Source organism: Leptodactylus fuscus, chromosome 2 (assembly GCF_031893055.1).
Source record: "Leptodactylus fuscus isolate aLepFus1 chromosome 2, aLepFus1.hap2, whole genome shotgun sequence".
In the NCBI taxonomy this organism is placed as follows: Eukaryota; Metazoa; Chordata; class Amphibia; order Anura; family Leptodactylidae; genus Leptodactylus; species Leptodactylus fuscus.
The window spans coordinates 246639035-246663886 of NC_134266.1; the positions used below are offsets into that span (position 1 = coordinate 246639035).

The following is a 24852-nucleotide window of genomic DNA, read 5'->3' on the forward strand; positions in this document are numbered from 1 at the left end:
CACAATGTACATTGTTTTTTACTATCAGTATGTCCTTGTAAAATGGGAGGAAATCCACGCAGACTCGGGGAGAACATACAAACTCCTTGCAGATGTTGTTCTTGGTGGGATTCAAACCCAGGACTTCAGTACTGCAGTGCTAACCACTGAGCCACCATATTGCCCCTTTATACACTTCTTTAGAGCTGACAGTGCTCTGTACTCTGCTATCTCCATCAGTCTCAGGGCCCGTTCCCACGGAGTAATGCTGCGCTCATTCTGACATGTAAACATGTGTCAGAGTGAGCGCTTCAAAACAGATCCCATTGACTTCAATGGGTTCCGTCTTATGCTCGCTACACATTGAAATCAATGGGAGGCTTTTTAACCCATTGATCTCAACGTGTTACGCGTGTTAAACGGAACCCATTGAAGTGAATGGGATCTGTTTTGAAGCGCTCACTCTGATACGTGTTTACGTGTCAGAATGAGCACAGCGTTACTCTGTGGGAACGGGCCCTCATAGACATGAATGCCAGTCCATTCACATAGGGTACATGTGGCATTCTGTTCTTATGATCTGTGTGGTCCAACAGTCAGACCCCCAGAATTCATACATTTCCATCTTGATTACTAAAAACTTCTTTTAAAGATAGCGGTATGTAGTACTATGTGAAGGATGTGTATATACTCTTTAGTCTCGTATATATGTAAGGTATGAGTACTGCCAGTAGTACTAAAACTATTAGGAGCTCCACTTCAATCCAGTGTACACTTCTATTAGACTCTAGAACACATAACAAGTACAGTTGCCCAGACCCAACATGGCTGCGCATGTATTTCCGTTATTACTCCCCGCGGCGGATGTGGGGCCAGAGCGCCAAAGATAGCGGAAGTGACGTCGTTACGAATGTCACTACCGACGGAAGTGGGGACGTTTGCCTCACGTATTTCTCTTCACGTGTAGCCGGCTCAATCCCGAGTGCTCGATCCGGAGTATCAAGGGTTTCGCGGAGACACGTCCGAGATACAGGTGAGGATGTGATGGCGGCCGGGTGTCCCCTCATCCCTTATGTACAGGGGAGTGCGTGCGAGACTGGTAGCCGCCATACACATGGAGCGATAACGCATCGTATGTTTCATTGTATGACTGAGCTGTCCGTGTGCTGTAGTGCTCGGCTGCACATTGTCTCCTTATACCCTCACCCATTGATGGTGGGGGTGACTGTGGCAATATCACCTGTCACCCATCTTTCCCAGGAACAGATCATCATCACTTTTTAATTTAATACATTTCCTCTAACGTAGGTCGAATGTGAAAAGTATTGTGACTGGACATTTACGCCTGAAGACTTAGATGTGACGCAAGTCTGTGACCCCAGTGTCACATCAGTCATCAGAGCTGGTGTGAACTGAGCCTGAAGTTTGTCAGATTGCGTTTATTTTGGCAGGGTCATGGAGTGTCCTATATCTGGGGATGTTGTTGTGAAGTGTATGGGGGAGACTGTGAAACAGGTGCATGTAAAAGTGTCACGTTTCTTTCCATACGACTGTTTTGAGCTTTAGGGTGCGTTCACACAATGTAAAATGGAGCACAAGCTGGCACGTATACGTGTGTCAGCATTTTGCGCGCTCAAAAGGATCCCATTGAGTTCAATGGGAGTTACGAGCGTATACGCCGTGTTACTTTGCGGCTGCAAAATAACGCGGCTTATCCGCTCGTAACTCCCATTGAAATCAATGGGATCTTTTTGAGCGCGCAAAATGCTGACACACGTATACGTGCCAGCTTGTGCTCCATTTTACATCCTGTGAACGCACCCTAAAAGTGACACTTTTTGCGTTGCACCCACCATTTTATAGGGATCTGTCACCTCCACTTACCATGGCAGATAGGTTTGCATCATCTGGATCACACCATGTTTTCCCCATGTACAACGCTGTTTTGTCAGCATGCAAATGAGCTCTTTGGAGCGCTGGTAACATCAATGTTGCTCCAAAGAGCTGTTTTGCATATTCTATCTCGGCAACAGAGACTTCTATTCACAAGGGAAGACTTCATGTGCTTGAGGTGACCGAACCTAATAAATTGAGAGTCTTCAGTAGTTGATACCTCTTTTTAATGGCTAACTAAAAATGATGACAGACTGCAAGCTTTCTGGATTTTTCTTCGATCCAACCATGCCTGAGGAAGGGATCTAAGAAAAATCCCAAAAGCTTACAATCTGTCATCATTTTTAGTTAGCTATTAAATATATCAAATACTGAAGACTCTCTCAATTTTTTAGATTTCATCTCCACTGACGGTACAAAGCTATGTGACCTAACCTATCTATCTGTGGCTCTGGTGACAGACTCCCTTTAAATACAAAGGTTTTGGGGATGAAGGTTGGCCATGGCAGGGACAGTGGATTTGCTATAACTTATGCCAGAAACTTGTATGAATTACAACTAGAGTCCCTGATTGCTCGAGGCTTCTGGCTCCTAGGATCCCCTGATTTGTGCAAGGTGGAATCTCTTAATAATTCTGGAGCATTTCCTGCCACTGGAGGAAGCAATTTAGACTGGTATGCCTAATAAGCCTGTGTAGGTTAGGTTGGCAGGGGCCTGAGACCGGGAACCCCTGCTGCTCAGGCTGGGTCCGCTTGGGGATTCCGTTACACATTCAGTTTGAAAAATGTGGAAAGAAAATCGCTGCAAAGCTTTTCTCTCTACATTTTTTTCTTTTTAGTGGAAACCCGTCTGACCCCGTTATAGTCTGAGCGTGAAGGAATCGCTTTGCCAAGCCACTTGGCACACCTGCGATCACCCTTCTTGCCTTCCACCCTCGCCCTGTGTCTGCGTTCATAAGATAATATGAAACAAGCTTTATAAATAAATTTGATATATTTATTAACCCGAGTGGGTCGGTACTAGCCACTAATGTATACAGAAATATTCATCAATGGATGGTTAAGCTAATACAGGTAAAAGCACAATACAATACAGGAGGTAAAATGGGAATAAAAGAGAAAAATGAATACCAGAATGAATCCGTAATACGGTTCACCGAGGCCCAGTGAGCCCTGTTCCTCTTCCCCCACTGCAGAATCTTAAGAAAGAGGGATACCTTCCTGGCTGCTGGGAAAGATGTGTCTAGGGGTAATAAACTAGCTGTCCAGAAAGAGCAATCTCCCATAGTATGCACATTAAACCACTCAAGTGAATTGACTACCAATGTAAACACAGATTGAACACAACATTCCTAAAGGTATGTCTTAGGGGGCGTTCACACTACCGTCGGTGTCCGACATGTAGTGTCCGCTCCTAGTGTCTGCTCAAAATCTGTCACGGACACTAGGAGCGGACACTAGATGTGTCCGTGACACCTGTCATTCAAATGAATGGGCATCGGGTGCGTTCTTTTGCACTCCGTGCCCGTCCTTCCCTGTCCGCAAGAGAAGATGTCTGACTTCTCAAGCGGACAGAAAAGCCCAACAAAAAGACACACTGAAACAAGACAGACCCGGTAGCAGGGAGAGTGGAGAAGGCAGGGGGTACACATAGTGAGAGCAGGCAGGTGAATTATGGGAAATGTAGTTTGTCCGTAGATTCACTGCATATAACAGATATACAAGGAGCAGCAAGTAAAATAAGGCCAAGCAACAGTGGCACAAGGTAACAATGGGGCTTCAGCACTGCTGTGGATGTATTTGCAGATAATTTTTTGTGACAGACCTCCTTAAGCAAAGCAAATCGTTCTCAACTGATAACAGTAAGGCCGGGGCCCCACGAGGCGTAAACACTGTGATTTGCCCACAGCGGAGACCCTGCGGGAAAAATTGCGCTGTTTTACAGTGCAAGCAAAGGGGATGGTACTCATGTGAATCCCATGTCCACTTTGCGGAAAAAAATGTAGTGCAGACACGCTGTGATTTGCAAAGCCGTTGCGGCTTTGCAAATCGCAGCATGTCAATTATATCTACGGAAACGCTGGCAGCTTTCCCGTAGATATAATGGGAAAAGAATGTCCATGGAGGAAAACTCAGTGAACTTTCTCTTCAAATACTGGGGAAAGAACCGCAATGCGATCACACAGCGGTTCTTCCCGCCGCGCTTTATCACTGTGTTTACGGTCCATGGGGCCATATCCGCCTCAAAATCCTGACCAAAAAGATGGCTCCCATTGAAATCTATGGGAGCCGGTCAATTCTTTTTTCCAGGAGCCATTTGTTCCGGTTCCCAGAAAAAAAGAAGCGACACGCTCATTCCTTCAGGTGGATTCACCTCGCAACATCCGCCTGAAGACACCCCCTCCTCCCCGCTAGGCTCATTCATTTTGGCCTAATCCGGAGCGGAGTGTGCACTGCAGCGGCATCGAGTTGTAGCTACTCGTATTTTGAACCAGAACCTGAGGCAGCCTCCACCTCAGGTTCCGGACCAAAAAAAACCCTGTGTGAACTCTGCCTAAGGCTTTGTTCAGACTGAGCCTCCATTGATAGTCTCTGAAGACTTGATAAAGAGACTGTGACCTGCCACACAAGACAAAACACTGGAACTTGATTGTCCCATTTTAAATCAATGGTATCCATAATACTTCTTACAATGCAGTGTGAACAGACCCCAAGTGACTCAGCTGGATTTATTGTTATAAACACAGCCATGATATTGTCTTCTCTCTGCAGATCCCGGCTGTTGCCTGGGGGAATATGACCGCCTGCTTTTCTTTTGTATACCTTGGAGACGACCTGCTGTGATAGAGCTGGCCCATAGGGAGAGGTGTTTAATACACTTAGCAGTATTACATGTGCCCAGACCATAGGGGTCTATTCAAGAGAATCTGTCACCTGAGAATGGATCTAAACTTAAAGGGGCTAATCACTGGGAAAAGTCCTTATTAACTAATCACATGCTTGCGTAGCCTTTAGAAAGTCTATTCCACACCTACCTTTAGTATGTAGATTGTCTCAGTGGTTTCTGAATAAGTCCGTTTTAATCCATATGCTAATTAGACTGGTGCACGATACATTGTGCACCCTCTTTGCTATTATTTCCTATGCACAGGCTGCTGCTGCTGATGACTCAGGTTCCTGTTTGCACACACATAGGAGATAATAGCAGGGACGAGTGCTGCTGGGAACTTCCTGTGCTGGCTGGAAGCTCATTAGTATATGAATAAAAACAGACTTATTCAGAAACCACTGAGGCAATCTACCTACTAAAGGTAAGTGTTAATTAGACTTTCTAAAGGCTATGCAAGGATGTGATAAGCTGAAAATGATAGAACCCCTTTAAAGGGGTATTCCTTTAGATTATACTCTAAATCCCTGATGGCTGCAAAGCCCACTCCCACCTCCCCCTTCAGAACACATGTATATGTGGCAGATCGCAGTGTGTAGGGGTAGTTACGACTTAGCCTTCATCTCAGCTGTTATAGAGGTCTGGGCACCCATATGCCTATTACTACATTGGATATTGTTTTCAGCTTGGCCTCATGCAGACATGTGATGTATATTCAGTACTCGGCCTATGTACGATGCTGCGATTATACTGGTTCAGGCTGTAATATACAGCTGCATTTGGCAGTGTGAATGAGGTCTTAGGTCCACAATACAGACTACTATGTATTGTTATTGTACAGCACCGATCCTAATGTAGTCCTCTAGTCATAGAGATGGTCTGCGACCCACAGGACAGGCGTCGTATCCATGTTACCTCTGTCCCGGTAATGGGAGTAAAATGAGATGTGTAAATCTGTGAGACACTCATCCTCCTACCAGTCAGTAGTGGCATGGGGCTGGACTCGGGGCTGGAGTATGTTGCAGCTGTCTGATCCTGAACCTTCACACACATTAATAGTTCAGGCTGGTGAAATGTGCTTCAGCTCAGTGTAATGTTACCAGCGGACAGTCACACTTGTCGCTCTGAGATTGTCATCCATAGGAAACCGTAAGGGTCTGTCTTCTTGGTTATTCCTTGACGTCTTTGACTGTCTTCACATCTATTCCTATATGTAGAAAAATACATTGGAAATCGGAACACATCTGTGGAAATTTTAATGAATTTATCATAGGATGGAAACAAACAGATCTTGATGATCCCCCATTTATTATTATGGATCCTTTGGGTAACTGTTAGGTTCCGTCTGACAAAATAATGGAAAACTTATGTCATAGATGTGAGCATAGCCTTAAAGGGGTTGTCCAGGATTTATTTTTTTTATGGTCTATCTTTGATCTATGCCATAAATAACTGATCGGTGGGAGGTCATCAGCCACCCCCGCATTAACCAGCCGTACGGGTCCACTTCAGATGCCCATACAACACACAGTGCTGAACCAGGATCAGTTGGCTTTGTGTCCTGTATAGTGGCCAGGCTCTGTCGCTGCAGCGTGGCTCCAATTGACTTCGTACTTATGAGATACGGCTAGGGCACGCACCCATAGAAATGAATGGAAGCACCTGTGACGCTGACTTTGCCGGCCGGTGTCACAGGTGCTTCCATTCATTTCTATGGGTGTGTGCTGTTCGGATCGGCTGATCCGAACAGTGTTTGCTCATCTCTAGTTGCAACCTCTAGGATACTGGTCTCAATAGGTATTCAAAAAGGCTGACTACTACTGAATGTTTTTGCGACTACAAGTTGCAGTTGTTCCCTAGGGGTTGCAGTGCCAATCCATTCAATAGCATTAGTAGTGTCGGCCTACAAAAGAGTCTGAGCCGGTAGTTTGGCCTACTGACTCCACAGGAGCGATCAGGGCTGTGAAGGGTCCCACAGACAATTCATGGCCGTCATTATCTTTGTGTGTATGTGTGATCAGATTTTGAGGGGTTATCAGTCCTTTTTCAAGTGAGGCAAACAGGACGATCAGCTGATCGCTGTGCAAATACAGTACAATAGAGTGGGGGGGGAGATGCAGCCAGCCATATATTTGTCAATGAACGCCCAATATTTAATTTCACAGATGGTTTATGTCTGCCAGTGACTCCATGCTGGCTTTTGTAAGGGTCTAGTGTGGGTTTACCTTTCCATCACAATGATATACCCTAATTTTAAGTTGATTGATTCTAATGCAGATGTATGACCGTGTACATCGTTCATGTGAACAGAGCTTAAGGCCCTAGTCACGTCATGTTCCCAGTGTACTCACTAATTGTATCCATAGGACTCTCTTTACCTGACAGTAACCAAAAAAAAAGCATCCATCTGGCTTCTTTTGAGCTGTTAGTACACTGCAAGTACGGTGTAAAATAGTGTAGTGAAAACCACTATTCCAGAGAAAGATCTACAATAACAAACACTACAATGTATATACATCACGCCATGTGTATGTATACCCCCGTGTAGCATTGAAGGTATATGTCGGGAGTCTTTCTTGCAGGACAATAATATGTGAACGGGGCCTGATGATTGTAACTTATTCTAACAAAGGTAGAATAACCTTCAGCACTATGGTTGTTGTGAAACTACAACTCCCAGCATGCCTGCTTTTTCTTGGAACTCCCATAGAAGTGAATGGAGCATGCTAGGAATTATAGTTTCACAGCTGCCAGAGTGCTGAAGATTGCTAAGCACCCACGGTGTGGAAATGCAGCTTTTTTTTTTGTGTGTGTGTGTGGTTTTTTTCAGCCAGAGCCAAGAATGGGGAATATATCGCAAGTTCTTATACTCAATCCACTCCTGGCTTTGGCTCAAGACCGCAGCAAAATCTGCAACAACAAAAAGCTGCGTTTCTGCAAGAGGGGATTGACTGCTAAGGAATTAGCCAATGGTATACTATGTATTTTTTTATTACTGGCCTGTCCACTTGTAGGGATATTAATGGAAACTCTTATGACTTCATTAAATAATGTCAATAACTTCTTCCGCTCATTGTCTTTCAGGGTTCTCTGACATGTCCTAAACGGTGCTGGCAGGTTACATGTGCTATGACAAAAATTAGCCAATGGGTGACCACAATGGCTTCCACGACTCCAGGATCTGCAGTGTCATTGGTTGGACAAGGGTCATTTTTAGATAAGACCTCACTTCACATGGTGGGGTACATGGGAAAAGTCAGTCAAACTTTTTATTTTAAACTTTTTTCTTCCAGTATTTTTTTCTTCTGCGCATCTGTTCTATTGTTTTAATTTTTTTTGTTCTCTTATCCACGGAAATCTTTAAAAATAAATAAAAGGCGAAAGATAACCAGAAAGTAAAATGATGGCCATTGTTATATGGTCCTATGGGTTTGGGCAATGCCCAAAGTTGTTTCATGTAAATGCAATGCTTTTCATGTTTCTGTATATTACTTATACTCTCCAAAATGTGTTTTCTTTAAAAAAAAAAAATCACATTGGTATAGGTGAAAATTTCAGGGCTGACCATGGGCTTGATCATTCAGATTAATTCCTTCACATGTTAAAGAGAATCTTTCATGTCCTCAGGCACGTGTGATTTTATATACCACTAGAGAGCAGACTGTGCTGAATTCAACGTACTGTCGGTTTTCCCATTATGTGTCCCCGGGATGGAGTTATTGGAGCCGTTACCAATGTCTGGCCACTGTCAGAAGGGCGTTCCTGACAGTCTAGGTGGGCTGTGAGGAACGTCCCTCCTGACGACACTCGTCCATAGCCCTGAATGGTCAGGTGGTCTTTCTCACTGCTTGGCGTCATCGCTGGATTTTCTAGCGCTATATAAAACCGCATGTGCCTGAGGACATGAAAAGTTCTTTTTAAGTGATGCTACGGTATTACTGTGGGTTTTCTGAAAATCGTGACAAATCCTTAGAAGAACCATGATATGTGGACACACAGTTAAAGGGATTTTATCATTAAAATTACATTTTTTTTTTTTTTGTGTCCCTAACACGTAGGAATAGCCTTAAGAAAGGCTATTCTTCTCCTACCTTTAGATGTCTTCTCTGCGCTGCCGCTCGGTAGAAATCCCGGTATGCAAATGAGTTCCCTTGCAGCACTGGGAGCAATCCCCTGCGTTCAAACAGCAATGGGGGTGTCCCCAATGCTGCAGAGACAACTCTCCAGCGACGCCTCCATCTACTTCTGGAACGCCCTCTCCCTGTGTCTTCTTCCGTTCTGGGTTTCAATCTTCTAGGCCTCGTGCAGAGCAGACTGCGCATGCTTACTGTTTAAGCGGCCATTTTTCTTGTGGCAGCGGGCATGTGCAGTCTGCTCTGCCCGAGGCCTACTACATTGAAACCCAGGACGGAAGAAGACACAGGGAGAGGGCGTTCCAGAAGAAGATAGAGGCGTCGCTGGAGAGTTCTCTCACAGCATTGGGGGGGCCCCCAGTGCTGTGAGAGAACTTATTTGCATACCGAATAAAACCCTGATTTCTAATGAACGGTGGTGCGGAGAAGACATCTAAAGGTAGGAGAAGAATAGCCTTTCTTAAGGCTATTCCTACATGTTGGGGACAAAAAAAATGTTCATTTTAATGACAGAATCCTTTTAAGTTGACCATAGGTGTAAGGTGTTATTCACATGACCTGTTTAAAACTGTGAAGGTCTATTCATGTCTATTTTTATGAAAGACCATTTTTCTCATCAGTTAAAAATCTAATAACTTTGTTCATCTGGATAGACCAATAGATATTCATGGGTGGCCATGTCGCATCTTTTCGAAAAATGGCCATATGACTAAGCTGCTTCAGTGAACCAATATGTCTGTTGTGTGAACTAGGCCTGATGTTCCAACAGATTAAGATTTGGTGATAATAGTAAAGGACCTTATTACATGGGCCGACTCTTGCCCCAGGAGAGAGCCAATCACAGATAAAACAAGTTGATTGGCTCTTGTTCTAAAGGCCATAGTTGTCGGGATGCTATACGGTTTTTATCATTGCTGTCCAGGTACGGTTTGTGCAGGGTAATGCATAAGATTAGCTGACCACTGGACTTATTACATGAAGTGGTCACATAGCGGGTGTTCTTACAAAATGTGACTTCTATAAAAGGCCCTTAAAGGGGGTTGAACCATTAATAAGATCAGCGTCTGTAATGTCAGATTGCTGCAGTGTCAGAAGAATGGTAGCCCCAAAATTTCCTTCAAGTCCTCTGTGAGTGAAATGCCAGTGTATCGTGTGGCCGCTGCTCGTTTCACTTCAGTGAGTCTATTGAGACTAAATCTCTGGCAGTCCTATAGAAGTGAATGGAGTGCTAGTCATACAAGGGATCATTCACAAGGGGACTTTTGGACCCCCATTCTCCAGATCCCTGGTGGTCCCAGTAGTCGGCCTCCAGAGCAATCTGTTACTTATTTTGTCACATTTTAACTTGTACATCCACTTGAAATCATGTTATGAGAAGGCATCAGATACATGTTCTTGTATATCTTTGTAACAGAATTTATTCAATGTTATATATTTTATTTGTTTTTTTTTCTGTAGAGCCCTCACAACATCAGCGCACCTCATGATGCTTGGTGTCCAGTGTGCAAGACCAAGGGCCAAACGCAAGCGCTCAAGACATACCGCATCAATTTTACTCAGTCAATATTTCTCTGTACTAACCCCCAGGTACGTTGTCTTTATTGTTGAGGTGGGTTTTTAGTTATTTGCCATTGACAGATGCCTTCAACTTTCTTTTTTCTTTTTTTTTCTTCACTTAGTGTATTTATCCTTTGGGCTATACTCCCTTGGATAACATAATTGCAAACACAGCTGACCTTAAGAATAGCAGCCCAAATAAAAAGCGCAAATTCTCCGACCTGTCATCGGATTCACTCCTCTGTAAGAAGAAACCAAAACTTGATCTCTCCATCCTTGGTAACTCTCCTACGGTAGTGGCTGATCCGTGTAAATCTGTGCAAACATTGGAACACGAAACCAATTTATCTACAAGTTCACAAGATGGTCAAACAGAAAGCGCAGGTTCTCAGGTGCAAACGGTCTCAGTAACTGCTAATCCTTCTTGTAGTTCTGCCTTATGGGACAATTCTAGTTTTCCAGAGTTGCCTAAGGAATTCTCTAATGGGTGGACACCGGGTCAGCCTAATGGATTGTCTGCAGTAGAGGATGGACACCAAGAAATATTGCAGAAGGGAGATCTAGAAGTAATGGATACTTTAAATAATGGTTCTGTTCTTCCACCAGAGACTTGCCTAATAGAAACTGAGGTAGAGAAGATGCAAGAAGAGATAAGAATATCAGAAATGAAAACAACGGAGTCGAATGTTCTTACGTTCAGCCCAGACCATATACAATCCAATGGCTCTCCTCTGTTACAGAACAGTCAGTCAGGCATTATATTGAAGGAAAATTGCTCTATGGATGTGTCTGTCCTCTCAAACCCTTCTGATACTGCATCAGATATGGAATCTGAATTACCACAATCTTGTGAATTTATCAAGGATGACCATTGTTTGATAGAACATCCAAAGGAACAAAAAGAAAAGATGGAAGATGAAGGAGATGAGGAAGCTGCGTCATGTAATACAAAAGCTTCTCTTCTAATTCAGCCCAGTCCCATAGCAATAAGTGGAAATCCAGCCTCCCCTGAACGGCACCATGAAGAATCTCACCAACAAATAAACTTTAGCTCCTTGCTGGAGATATCTCCTCCAACATGTCCGGAGATTCCTGTACAAGGCAACAGTTTTGGAAGTCCTGATTTATCCGAATCTCTCCGGTTATTGCAGGAAGCATGTAAAATGACAGCCGCGTCTCAGTCACAAGAAGATGTGCTACAGAAATGTCCGACAGAGGAGGGTGCGTTCATAGATTTGGTGAAGACAGTGTCTTCTCTACAATGTCCTATGGAGGAGGACAGCGAGAAATCCAGCCAATCTGCATCACCAGCACGTGAGTCTGAGACATTGTTCAAAGACTTGGCTACTCCTATGGATTTGACATCTCTCACTCCAGATGGGTCTGTTGTAGTCACAGAAGACTTATCCATGCCAGTTCCTAAATTGCCATTGGTGCAAAATTGTCAGAATACTGATCCTGAAGAACACAGTCCTTCTCACTTTTCGCAAGAAGTTCTGCCTGAGACCCAGGATGAGGAGCCCACATTGAAGAACCCTTGTGATGGCTCTACTGCTTCAGAACCTTCTCTAAAAGACCAGGCTGCTGCAGATGTTGCAGCGATATCCCTTCCAGACACAACTCTTACCTCCCAGATAACTGACATGGCTTCTCCTGCAGATAACCAACCTGTTTGCCAGCCAGATAATGGTTCCTTAGACAAAGTATGTGAACCTCATGACACTTCAGCCTGTATGAGAGATGACTGCAATGCACACACAGATACTAAACCTCTAAACCAAATGTCATTGCCAGGTCCGAAAATCCTTTTACAGGATTGCTTGAAGTGTCATTGTGGAATGAATCTGCAGAATTTGTGTAAGAAACCTTGCAATGACTCTCCGCTTTCAGTGCCTTCCGTAGAAGACCAGGCCCCTGCCGATGCTGCAGCAATAGCTTTGCCTCATGGCGCTTCCACTTCTAATATGACAGATGATGGTAGTGCACACAGAGAGGACAAATCTCCGAACAAAATGTCCCCCACTTGTCCACAAATTTTGTTAAAGGACTGTTTGAAGTGTCATTGTGGAATGAATATATCATATCAGAGTTCGCAGAAGACGCCAGTGAAAAATCCTGCGTCTGAAGTTGGAGGTTCGTTGAATGGGGTCAGGGCCATTACCTTCTGCGAGAATGCTCCAGCACAGTCAGACAGTCAGAAGGATAGTAATACGGTTTCTGAGATTGAAGACACAACAGCTGCCCCTCCATTACATTGTAAACAACCATTGTCCAGGCAGAAGAAAACGTCTTCTGAAAACACAATTTTACCTGATTTGTTACTGGATATTCAGCCGCAGCACCGAATGGAAGAGTCTCTATCGGCTGCCCCCAGTCCTGCATATGATGCTGCAGTGACCATGACTCTTCCGGCAGACGTGCACATAACAAAACATGATATGTGTCAGAACGGACAGGTCAAAGAAGGTGATGGCATACTAGAAAAAGAGCCAACTGAAGTATCAAGGGACAATAGTCAAGATGACAGCATAGTGGAGACCGCACTAAACAGCGATGGATTGGCTGATAGCAGTGATGAAGTGGAAGAAAGAAATGAAGATCCAGTAGAGGTTGCGCCTGCAGCTAAGAATTTAAGAATTCCAGAACGTCGTCTACAATGGAGGAACAGACATTCCTTATGTTGGTTAGATTGCATCTTATCGGCCTTGGTCCAGTCCGAAACCATCAGCCATTTTGTTGCAGTGCGTCGTCATATTAGCAAGGAGTCCGTCATTTGCAATCTATTTGCAAGATATGATGAAGCTACTACATTATATATGAATTGCATCAAAAAGCGGAGATCAGGTAGGTGCTTTCTAAGTTCTATACTGTGTACAGGCCGAGGTTCTTCTGATGGGGGGTACGATACTCTGTTCGGAGGATTGTAAAGCAGTTCCTATGCTGCTCTGTAATATCAAAACAAAACCCATTCCCCATTGAAGTCAGTGGGAGACTGAAGACACTCTGTTATCAGAATGCATTTACCCCTCCCCCCCAAGACTTTGAGTTTAGTTGTTCACATGGTGGTATGTCGGTGTTAAAGGGGTTGTCCCTTATCAGCAGTCTACAGGATAAGTAGTTACAGATCTTTTGGGATCCCACCTTAAGAGACCCTATAGGAGAACATTGCTCTTGGAGTCCGCTGTGTGAGTGGAGTAGTTTCAGGCATGCTTGATCATCTCTCCATTTAGTCCAGACTTATGGAGATTCCTGTATGCTATATTTGTGTGCACCACAGGCGACAAGACAGGGACCCCTAGCAGGGGCGAACCTGCCCCTTTTGCCGCCCGAGGCGAACTACAGAAAGCCCCCCCCCCTGCCGGGAGGAGGGGGTGTGGCAGAGCAAAGTGCAGGGGGCGGGGCTTAGCACCGTTCTCCGGCAGAGAGCAGGCACGGAGACGACCTGCTCTCTGCCTGAGTGTGAGGGGAGGCTGCTGGAGCTGCGCTGCTCCAGTGGCCTCCCCAAACCACCGCTCAGTGCTAAGCCAGTCCAGGACAGCTTGTCCTGGACTGGCTTAGGTAACCAAAAATGCCGCCCTCCCTGAGGCCCCTGCATAGCGCCGCCTGAAGCGGTCGCTTCAGGTCGCCTCATGGGAGGTGCGGCGCTGACCCCTAGAGGACATGGTTTTATAAAATCCTAGCCATACATCAGTATTTTGGGATGTGCTTCAATCAACCTTTTTCTTTTCACAGAACTCAAGCGCCCAAAGTATGACAAGTGTCTGAATGAGGTCAGAATGGAAATCTTTGAAAAACTGAAACCCCTTCTGAAGTGCCATTTGGGTATGTATGACTCCAGCATAGACTTTGCAGATTTCCATGGTACATGCACACCAACAAACCTTATGCGGACTGGTCACACTAAGGCCCCTGATCCAGCCTACTGATAACATGTGTGGGATAATACTTTCCTGAATTACAACATAAAATGTTGAACTGTTCTCAGTATGGCTGGGCGATTAATCGAAAAATAAATGAACATCAGTCATGATAACGGATGGGATTTTGTTCACGGTTGTCATTTTGGTTATTACAGTGTTTACGATTTCATTCTGGCTGAACATGGAAATCAAAATTGCTATACTGTGACCCTAGAGTATAATAAGTGGAGGCCCAGGGGAAGTGAGCAAACAAAAAAAAAAGTGTAAGGCTGAGGCCCCACATTGCGAAAACGCAACTTCTTTTGTTGCAGATTTTACTGAACCGTTTTTTTGAACCAAACTTAGGAGTGGCTACTCAAGGATTGAGAACTATATAGGAAGTATTTATACTTCTACCTTATGCTCCTGACTTTGGCTCAAAAAAAAAAAAAGCTGCAGTTCCGCAACGTGGGGCCTTAGGCTAAGGCCCCACGGGCTGTATCCACAGCACTAAAGCGCTGCGGGAAGAACCGCTGCGTGAACGCATTGCGGTTCTTTCTGCAGCGCTTTTAAGAGAAAGTTCAGAGTTTTTTCCTCTGCGGACTTTCTCTTAACATTGTCTACAGGAAAACCACCGGCATTTCCATAAATATAATTGACATGCTGCGATCTTTTCCGCAAAGTGGGGATGGGATTCGCATTCCACTTTGCCTGCGCTGTACAACGCTGCGATTTTTCCCGTAGCGTCTCCGCTGTGGGCAAATCACGGCGTTTCCGGTCCGTGGGGCCCCGGCCTTAAACTCCTCTCCTAAGCTCTGGCGCAGCTTTCTTCTTTCTTTGATGCTTCTTCTTGTAGTCAGGACCTGCTGCCAACTGTGATTGGGGCCTCAGCTTTCAAGTGGTGTTGCAACGCTTGCGTCTGTGTCACAACGCCACATTTTGCTGAGGACCAATCGCAGGCCACAGAAGTCCCAGAGATCAGTCAGAAGCACTGAAGACAGCGGGGAGTTGCGCCGGAGCCCAGGAGAGGTGAGTAACACGCAATATAATAAATATATATATTTATTTATATTTTATTATACTCAGGGGGGGTCTGAAGAGACCCTGGAATATAATTATAATTTTGGTTAAGCTGTGTTTAGTGCGCAATGTTTGTCCAACACTTTTAAAAGGGACGTGTCCTAAATAATCGCCATTAATTGTATTAAGGTAAAATACCTGATTAATTGTGATTTTGATGTCTGTCATAATCACCCATCCCTGGCTGTCAAACATTGTAAAGGGAGTCTGTCACTAGAACCCCAGCCCTGCAGATAGATGGGTTAGGATCACCTAAATGAAAATGACTTGGTGCCTCTGTTGCTCATATGCATAGACTTCTGCCAGCCATGTAGTAAACATTAGCACTAAACTTATAAGAATCTCTCTCTATAACACTTGTCAGGGTTTTGTAGCTTGTGACTCCCCAACTCTTCATATGAGGATTGGTCTAAGGGACACTAAATCTAAATATTTAAGGCTTCTTATGGCGGCCTATAGTTCTCAGCAGCTTTGTCAGTGACAGATGTGTTTGTGTGATCATCTCCATTTTTAGATGTCATACTTGTTTATTAGTAGTGTAAGCCCTGCACTGCCTAAAAACTGTATAATGGCAGAGGGTAGTCCTAGGAGTGACCAGGTTTCTAATGTACAAGGCTCTAGGTCACGTATTAACCCCTTCAGCACTAGGAGCCCAATCTGTCACAGTGGATTAAAGCTTTCGTGTGCAGTTTATCTTTAATTAGGTGGCACCCCTTCATTGCAGGTGTCTGAGAAGTGACTTAACGTTTTTGGACATAAAGGACTGCATTCTAGTGTAAGTAGAATAACAGCTGCAAGGTAGGCATGTACCTGGCTCTGCCATAAATCTCAGCCTTGCTGGGCACCATCCTCAGCCGATAAGTGTCCCTATTACAGTGACCTCTAACTACTTGGCTATAGTAACCTGGACATAGAATTCGGGATTACTTTATTGAAGTAGAAGTCGTAGTTCAACATGTAATGGTCGTGTTTTTCACTAGGTTACACGCAACCACAAACCAGTTGGTGTGCATATTACGTTTTGCTTCCTGAAGGCCATTCCCCTTGACTTATGTGTGTTGTTTTTTTTTTTTTTGTTTTTTTTCATGGTTTTTAGTTTATTATAGAATATAGATATATATATATATATATATATATATATATAGGACTGTGCTGTAATACCAAGCATGGCCAGTATTCAGTGTACAGTAGTAAAGAGGCTTCAGTGCTCATCTGAACTCTACAGTCTCTTCTAACAGCTGATCAGTAGTGGTGCCGAGTGTCATACCTCCACCAATCTGATATTGATGATCCATACTGAGCACGGGTCATCAGTATTTGTTAGAAAACTGCTTTAAATAGATATGTACGCAGTAGCTCAGAGATAGTATCCTATCTCTCTGTTTTTACCTGTTTATTCTGCAACTTCTCTTAGTGGTGACAATTTATCAGGTAATATTTATCAAGTTTTATATTACAAAATGTGAGCAGGACAACCCCATTGCAGCAATATAATCTGCTTGTTTGTCTCTAGCAGAAATGATTTTATACATAAATCTTAAATTTTTACACCTGAAGGTCTTACATTTTTGTCCATAGAGCAAGCCACCCCCCCAAAAAATAAATAAATAAATAAATTAAAAAAAAATAAACCCAAAAGATATTGCCTAAGGACAGACTATCTATAGGCATCATATAGTGACCCTCTCCATATTACAATGTCAGCTGCAGGAAGGTCTTGCCTATAAAATGTGCTCCCTTCTGGTGCTGAATGGGTTAAATGCACAGAACGAAACTCAGTCCTGTATTCATATTGCAGTCAATAATCTCTCCCAATTCCTTTTTTTTTTTTTTCTCTTTTCAACAGGAAAGAAGGAGAGCCCGGTCTTTGCATTTCCTTTGCTTCTTAAACTTGACCCAGAGACTGAAAAGCTTTTCATGTTCTCATTTTTGTGGCAGTTTAAGTGCGAGAACTGTGGATACAGCTACAAGCACAAGTAAGAGCAACGTAATGTAGGGGTAATACTGCAAATCTGCCTTCTGTTACTGTACAACTGAATGAAACACTAAGACTAACATATACTGGGAAATCCCAGATAATCTTGCCCAACATTTATTTTTATTTTTTTCCTTTTCCTGTAAACTTCTGGTCTGGGCTTTTCAGGGTTAGAAGGGTTATTCTGTTTCTGACATTGATGGCCTATCCTTGGTTTAGGCTATCGATATTAGCTATACAAGGATATGACTCCTGGGACCCCTGCAGATCAGCTGTTTGGGGGACAGCACAGGTCCTTGTAATATTAACGTGTTCTCACTCACTGTATCATATATAGCAGATGCTTTAGTTACTGTAGTGCTGCCCCATAGGCTTCAGTAGAGCAACGCTGCAGTACCTAAAGCAACTCCTACACTTTGTACAGCATGTGAGCAGCATGGCTCCCTGCATGTAAACATTACCAGGAGCTGCGCTGTTCCTGAATGCTGATCTGCGAGGGTCCCTGGTTTAACCCCTTAAGGACCAGGCCATTTTTTGGTTTCGCATTTTCGTTTTTCCCTCCTCACATTTCAAGAGCCATAACTTTTTCATTTTTCAGTTCACAGAGTCACATGATGGCTTATTGTTTGCGGGACAAATTGTACTTTGTAATGGCACCATTCAATATGCTGTGCAATGTACTGGGAAGCTGGAAAAAAATTCAGAATGAGGTGCAATTGGAGAAAAAATGCATTTGCGCCATTTTCTTATGGGTTTAATTTTTACAGCGTTCACTGTTTGGTACAAATGACATGTTACCTGTGTTCTACGTGTCAGTACGAACGCGGTGATACCAAATTTATATAGTATTTGAAATGTTTTGATACTTTTAAAAAAATGATAAACTTTGCAAAATAGAAAAAAAAATTTGTGTCATCATGTTCTAACACCTGTAACTTTTTCATATTTCCATGTATGGAGCTGGTTGTGGTGTCTTTTTATGCGGGACAAGATGATGTTTCTATTGATACCATTTGGGGAAAGATCTGATGGTTTGATCACTTTTTATTCAATTTTTTATAGGAGGCAAAGTGTTGAAAAAAACGCTTTTTGGCTGTTTTTATTTTTTTTGCCGCTACGCCGTTCGCAGTACGGGATAAATGTTTTAATATTCTAATAGTGCGGGCATTTTGGAGCGCGGGGATAGATAATATGTTTATGTTTAATGTTCTTTAATTACTTTTATAGCTAATCTAGGGAAAGGTGGGTGATTTGAACTTTTATATTTTTTTTATTTTTTTAATACTTTTAAAAACTTTTTTTTTCTTCTGTTACATTTATGATCAGACCCCTTAGGTACCTTGAAACCTAGGGGGTCTGATCGCTCATACTATTCACTGCAATACTACAGTATTGCAGTGAATAGGAAAATCGCAGCACTTCTATTAGACGATGCCTCTGGCCTCGTCTAATAGATCTCATGCAGAGACAAGCCTGGAAGCCTTCAATAGGCTTCCGGCTGTCATAGCAACCGATCACCGCCCTCATGTGACGTTCAGGAGGGCGGCAATCGGCGAAACATGGCGGCGCCCATGCCGCCGGCGCCGTTTACACACTGCGGTCACGTTTGACCGCAGTGTGTAAAGGGTTAACGGCAGCGATCGGCTCGGGCACCGACCGCTGCTGTTATTGGCAGGTCCTGGCTGTATTATACAGCCGGCATCTGCCGTGTATGGAGCGAGCTCAGCGTGTGAGCTCGCTCCATACATCCCCATGCGACCCATGACGTACAGTTACGTCAAGGGTCGCTAAGGGGTTAATATTAATGGTCTATCCTAAGGAGGCAGAAACACTGAAAGTGCAATGCAAACTGCAGACAGCATGTTAAGCAGAATGTGAGAGAGTTTTTACTTTGTTCTTTAAAACCTTTAGTATTTTAAGATTTGGATCTCCTGCTGGCTATAGACTGTATTATGGCCACCACTACTATTAAGACCACTGGTACAATGACCTGAACTTTACAGGATAATAGCTATGATGCAAGAAGTTTGAGTAATTTGACCCATTGACGGGACTCAGTTTTCAGCCTTAGGCTAAGGCCCCATTTTGCGGAAATGAAGTTGTTTTTTTTTTGTTGCGGTTTTTTGAGCCAAAGCCAAGAATGGCTACAAAAGGAATGGGAAATATAGAGGAAACTCTCATGCTTCTCCCTTCTGCTTTATCCACTCCTGGCTTTGGCTCAAAAAAAGCTGCATTTCCACAATGTGGAGGCCCCAGCCTTAAAGAGGGCCTTTCACCACTTGGGGCACATGCCATTTTATATACTGCTAGAAAGCTTTCTAGTGGTATATAAAACCGCTTGTGCCCCAAGTGGTGAAAGGTCCTCTTTAGAGATGAGCGAGTACTATCTGAAACGGCTGCTTCGAATAGAATGCATCCATAAGAAAGAATGGAAGCAGCCGGCACGCAGACTTTGCCGGCGACCGGCCGCTTAACCCCCCTGCGTGAGTTTCGAATAGTACTCTCATCTCTAGTCCTCTTTAATGATTGTAAAATCTGGCTGCGTTGCTGTGCATTGGAGGACTTGGTAACTTATTCTCTATCTGCATGCACACACAAGGAAGACTCAGTTACTGGGTAGGAGCACTCAGTGGATTCCTAAACCCAAAATGAGCAGAAATTTCAATTAATGAAATACAATAGTTCTGAAATATTAGGTGGACAGCAAAACCCCATCCTTCCAATGCAGTATGGATTATCAGGACATGTTTTGGATTATTTATTCACTTATGTCATTATAAAAAATATATATTTTAGTCTATTGTGCATTCTAATGTGATTTTTTTTTGTCTATCTGTAGATATGAAAAACTATTGATTACCTTCCCAAAGGTACTTCCAGAATGGCATCCTCTGAATGCTGTACATACTGGGCCATGCAATCGGTGTAAGAGTACTGAACAGAAGCGGGCCATGGTTCTGGAAACGTAAGAGTTTAGGGGGTTTTTTTTTTGTTTTTTTTTGTTTCTTGGTTTGTCTTTGCTGTAGCAGCTTTGGTTGGTAAGCTCCGTCACTTCACAGTCATAGTGTTAGGGCTGGACAATTAACTGAACATGAGCATGGATAACTGATGTGACTTTGTTCATGTCATGTATTTTGGTTCAGTTATTACAAGATTTGCAGTTTTGTGCAGACCAAACATGGCTGCATTGAAACTAGGGTCTGAAGTAACACCACAGTATAATAAGTGGGTGGCCAGGGGATGTGAGGAAACCTAAACAACTGTTACTCTTCTCTCCTGGGCTCCTGCACAATTCCCTGTTTTTGGCCTTGTCTTAGGCAAACCCTATGAGACCCCATCACTTAATAATGCTGTAAAATGGCTGTGGTTTGAAAGGATGTGGCCTAAATCGGCATTAATTGTAATCGAGGTAAATTTCCCAATTGACTGCGATTTTGATTTACCGTAGGTCATAATCACCCAGCCCTACATAGTGTATAATTATCACCAATTGAGCATTTGCCTTGTTACCCTGTTCAGTGTATATGGTGCTGGAGCTGTGCCCTCTGACTTTACCTGATAGACATTGAATGGTGAAACGATGCAAATCCATTCCAACGCCACCTCATTGTGGTCTTGTAGTAAGGTGGAATGTTTGGATTGTGATTCCCTTTGTTGTGGTTCGTGGGAATAACGTCCCTTATCCCAGCAATTAGATATTTAAAGGAGTTGTCCAGGAATTGAAGCAACCTGCAGGACGTGGAAGGCCCTCAAATTAAAAACAAAAAAACACAATCCCCTATCCCTTTGTGGTTTGTTCTCGGTCACCGGTACCATTTCAGCCTTGTGCTGGGGCTACCTTACCAGAAGCCGAGAGGTGCACATGACTACTGAGACCAATTAGTGGCCCGTCGGTCAACCACTTTACCGATTTGTTTACCAGAGACTGCCGAGGCCCTGACTGGTTTAGGCAGTGACATGAATCTTCCGGTTCTGCCAATGGTTTGCAACAATTCTTGAACAACCCCTTTAAACAGCTATACCATAATACCAGGAAAACCCCAAAATGTCATCACATCTATACAAACATTCACATGACTTGCATTTCTATATTGTGTTTCTATTTCTTGTAGGCTGAATTCCATGTTCATGGTTCACTTTGTCGATGGTTTGCCGAGCACTGATCTCAGCAAATATTCATTTCAATTCAAAGGCCATTCCTATGAAGTGAAGACGATAATAAAGTATAAGAATAAACACTTCTCTACGTGGATATCAAATAAAGATGGTGAGTAAAAATATGCCAAAATGAAAAGTGTTTTTAATATATATATTTTTTCCTGTTAGGAAATTGAACCTATTAGGAAGAGTACACTTGGATTTTTCTATAGTCCACGCTATATACTGGCTAGGTTCTGATAGTGTGAGATTATGTATGGACATGGGGGAATGGTAACACCGGATTTTCAGGAGTAATGGGATAGGAACAGCTCAATTCGGTGCAGAGCTGTAAGAAAATCTCCTCCAGAATTTTTATGCTTCATTATTGTATTCAATGTGTCAGTCTCAAACTAGTTATTTTTCTTGCTTCGTCTGACTCTATAGCTTACTGACTCTGACATCAGTGACTCGCTTTTCTACTTGAGTTGGTGGAGATCTGTGCCCCCCTCGTACATACACCAGAACTGCTGCAAGGTGGAATTACCAAATAGTCAAAGTTACTGCTGACATTATTTATACAGGCCCCTGATGTGCAGATATAACAAAGATTGACTATACACTTAGTGTTTTACATTGTTTAGTAGGGGTAGGATAATTACTTCCAGCAGCAGAGATGGTACTGACTGTAGCTGTGCTGAGGTATCGTGGGACTGGTGACAAAACAGGGTAAAGAAAGCAGCGGAAATCTAAGATTCAAGATGATGTCTGGTCAGAAGAAAAGAAAGCAGTGCAAGAAAGTTAGTTTATGTACACTGTACTATGTGCAATGTGTGATAAACTGGTGCGGGGCGCAGAGGTGGAAAGTGGTGTTGCTTTTCGGCATAGTCTTTAACCCCTTTATATGGAGTCTGTCACCAGAACCCATCCCTGCAGATAGGTTAGGGTCACCTCAATCCAACATTGCTTGTCTCTTGTGAACCAGCGTCCCCTTTTGCTGAGGTATTACCTTTTTTTGTCAACATGCAAATGAGCTCTTCACAGCAATACCCTTGTTACTCCAAAAATCTCATTTGGATATTAACAAAATTGGTGATGCGAATTGAATCTGTTGCAGAGACTAAGGAAAAACAGGTTAGCGGAGTCAAACACGGTCTATGGGGCTGGGTACTGGTGACATTTCTATTGTTTTATTGTTAATTTTTTATATTTATGTTCCCCTCTAGGTACCTGGCTTGAATCTGATGACCTTAGAGGCTCATTCTGCAGAAGGTACCAGAAATTTAGCGTACGTGCTGATGACATTCATATCGTCATTTGGGAGAGAAGCGAAGGGAAGACTTTTGTGGAACATGAGCCGATGGATGTTGCAGAGCAAGATATAGAGCTTATGTCAGAAAACATATCCCTCAACTCTGAGAACAGCTTCTCCACAGTGGGCGCCACTGAGCTTTCCCAAGAAGTTGCCCCTACAGTGCCATCTGTTACTTTAGACACATCCGATCCACTTGCAGGAATGGAAGGCTATGCTGAAAATGACGTCATAACACTCACACTAGTTGAAATCCCCCTTGATGGAAATGGCCACCCTATCGAAACGCCTACAGAGTTTCAGCCAGCTCATACTAGCACCTCTCTCCAGAAAGAAAACCAAGGGAATGAGCCCCACACGGCTGAACTTGAGATGTCAGCTAATTCTCAGCCGGAGGGTCAAGAGCACTGTACCCTTAGGTCCCCTGTCTCCTCGGACTCCAATGCCGAGACTGTCCCTCTGAAGAATTGCAGTGTTACGTTAAGTCCTTTCAAACAAAGTTCCTTTAAACCAGTTCCTGAAGCTATTGCAACCAGCACACCCGCACAACCGTCCTGTAGCACTAAAAGGAGAATGCCTCACAACTGGATGACTCAATTGTTAAAAAAAGATTATTATAAGTTTAAGTCAAACTCCTTTGCTGCAAATAACATAAATCGAATGCAAAAAACCTGTCCTCCGCAGAAGGTAACGGATTTAAGTGACGCTCCGAGGAAGGCTGACAATTTCAGTGGCTTTAACGGTAGGTCTTTCAGTAAGCCGTCCAGTGTATTTCCATCAAATGTTACAGATAAGCCTTCCTTCAGTGTGCCAAATGAAAAAGCAGCTCCAGTTGTGAAACCGCCGCCGACACAAGAAGCTTCAGGTTTTAGGACTCCGGGGAGCAGTGGTTTAGACTGTGGGAAACAATTGTCTAAAGAAGGCTGCTCGCCTACGGAGGATAGAATCCAGAAACTCAGACTCAAGTTGTTGAAAAAATTGAAAGCCAAGAGAAATGAGCTGACCATGTTAGAAGTTCTGTCCAAAAAGCAACAGAGTGGCTCTGTAGGTGGCCAGGCTAATGGAGCTCCTCAAGGTGGCTTTAATCGGAAGGAGCACCTCCGAGACTTCTTACAGGAGCTGCAGGAACAAATAGACAATGCTGACAATGAATCTGTTTGTACGATGAGCTCTAACACTTCTATATGTAGTAGTCCTGGAGATGCCGAATTCTTTGCCGAACTTTTCTCTCCCTCCCCTGTTAACAACCAACCACATGACAGCAAGTATCTGGAGATGTTGGCCGATGGCTGCGGACTGACTGCAGCTGACCCGAAACAGCAGACAAATGGCCATCAGGGAGATGGAGGGGTCCTGCTGTCCACCTCGGGAAGTAACTCCGGCCCTACAACCGGCTCACTTCATTCTACCAGCGACGAGTCGCTAAATCTCATGTCAAATTCTACACTGACCGCTCTGAATGAGGACAATGATTATTTCGATTTTTCTGATTATTTCTAAACCGGGATTAGACCTTTTCCCTTTTTTAGGTCCGGTTCATACAGTGCAGATGTGTTGCAGGTTTTGATGTTTTCTTAGCTCAAGCCAAAGTGGGTCCTGAAGACGCGAAAAGTGTGAAGGAAGGCTAGGTCTCCATGTTGCCATTTGATCACCTACAAGCTACGTACAACCTCATTGTTTCTTTATGAAGGTAATTGCTGGGGATGACAATTTAGGTTTGCACTTGTTTTACCCTTGTAGGGAGACATGGAAGGTTACATGCACACACATGTAGACTTTGTAGGGTCCATGGTCAAACGAGACGGGTGGCACATGGATTTATATGTGGCATCCATGCCCTTCAAAGACCCATTCATTTTCTACAGCAGGGGTAGGGAACGTACGGCTCTCCAGCTGTTGCAAAACTACAACTCCCAGCATGCATACTGGCTCAGCTGTTCTGGGAACTCCCATGGAGGTGAATGAAGCATGCTGGGAGTTTTAGTTTCACAGCAGCTGGAG

At 43.7% G+C, this 24852-nt stretch overlaps 1 protein-coding gene across 2 annotated transcripts; it reads left to right on the forward strand.

The window, feature by feature from the left end:
* The first annotated feature begins 908 nt into the window (after positions 1-908).
* On the forward strand, positions 909-24852 carry USPL1 (ubiquitin specific peptidase like 1). Of its 2 annotated transcripts, XM_075265975.1 has the most exons (9): positions 909-1012; positions 7843-8013; positions 10350-10478; positions 10571-13292; positions 14181-14270; positions 17274-17403; positions 20242-20367; positions 21515-21669; positions 22766-24852. In XM_075265975.1, exons 2-9 carry the CDS (start codon positions 7888-7890, stop codon positions 24349-24351), a joined length of 5064 nt encoding a protein of 1687 aa, XP_075122076.1. In that variant the 5' UTR covers positions 909-1012; positions 7843-7887; the 3' UTR covers positions 24352-24852. The 2 variants fall into 2 exon arrangements, with proteins under 2 accessions (XP_075122076.1, XP_075122077.1); XM_075265976.1 differs by lacking the exon at positions 909-1012 and having other exon boundaries at positions 7760-8013.

Coding starts and splice junctions, on each gene's coding strand:
- USPL1 (XM_075265975.1), top strand. CDS start 7,888: ATGACAAAAATTAGCCAATGGGTGACCACAATGGCTTCCACGACTCCA. Junction 14,271..17,273: donor CCTTCTGAAGTGCCATTTGG/GTATGTATGACT, acceptor TCTTTTCAACAG/GAAAGAAGGAGAGCCCGGTC. Junction 20,368..21,514: donor CGGGCCATGGTTCTGGAAAC/GTAAGAGTTTAG, acceptor TATTTCTTGTAG/GCTGAATTCCATGTTCATGG.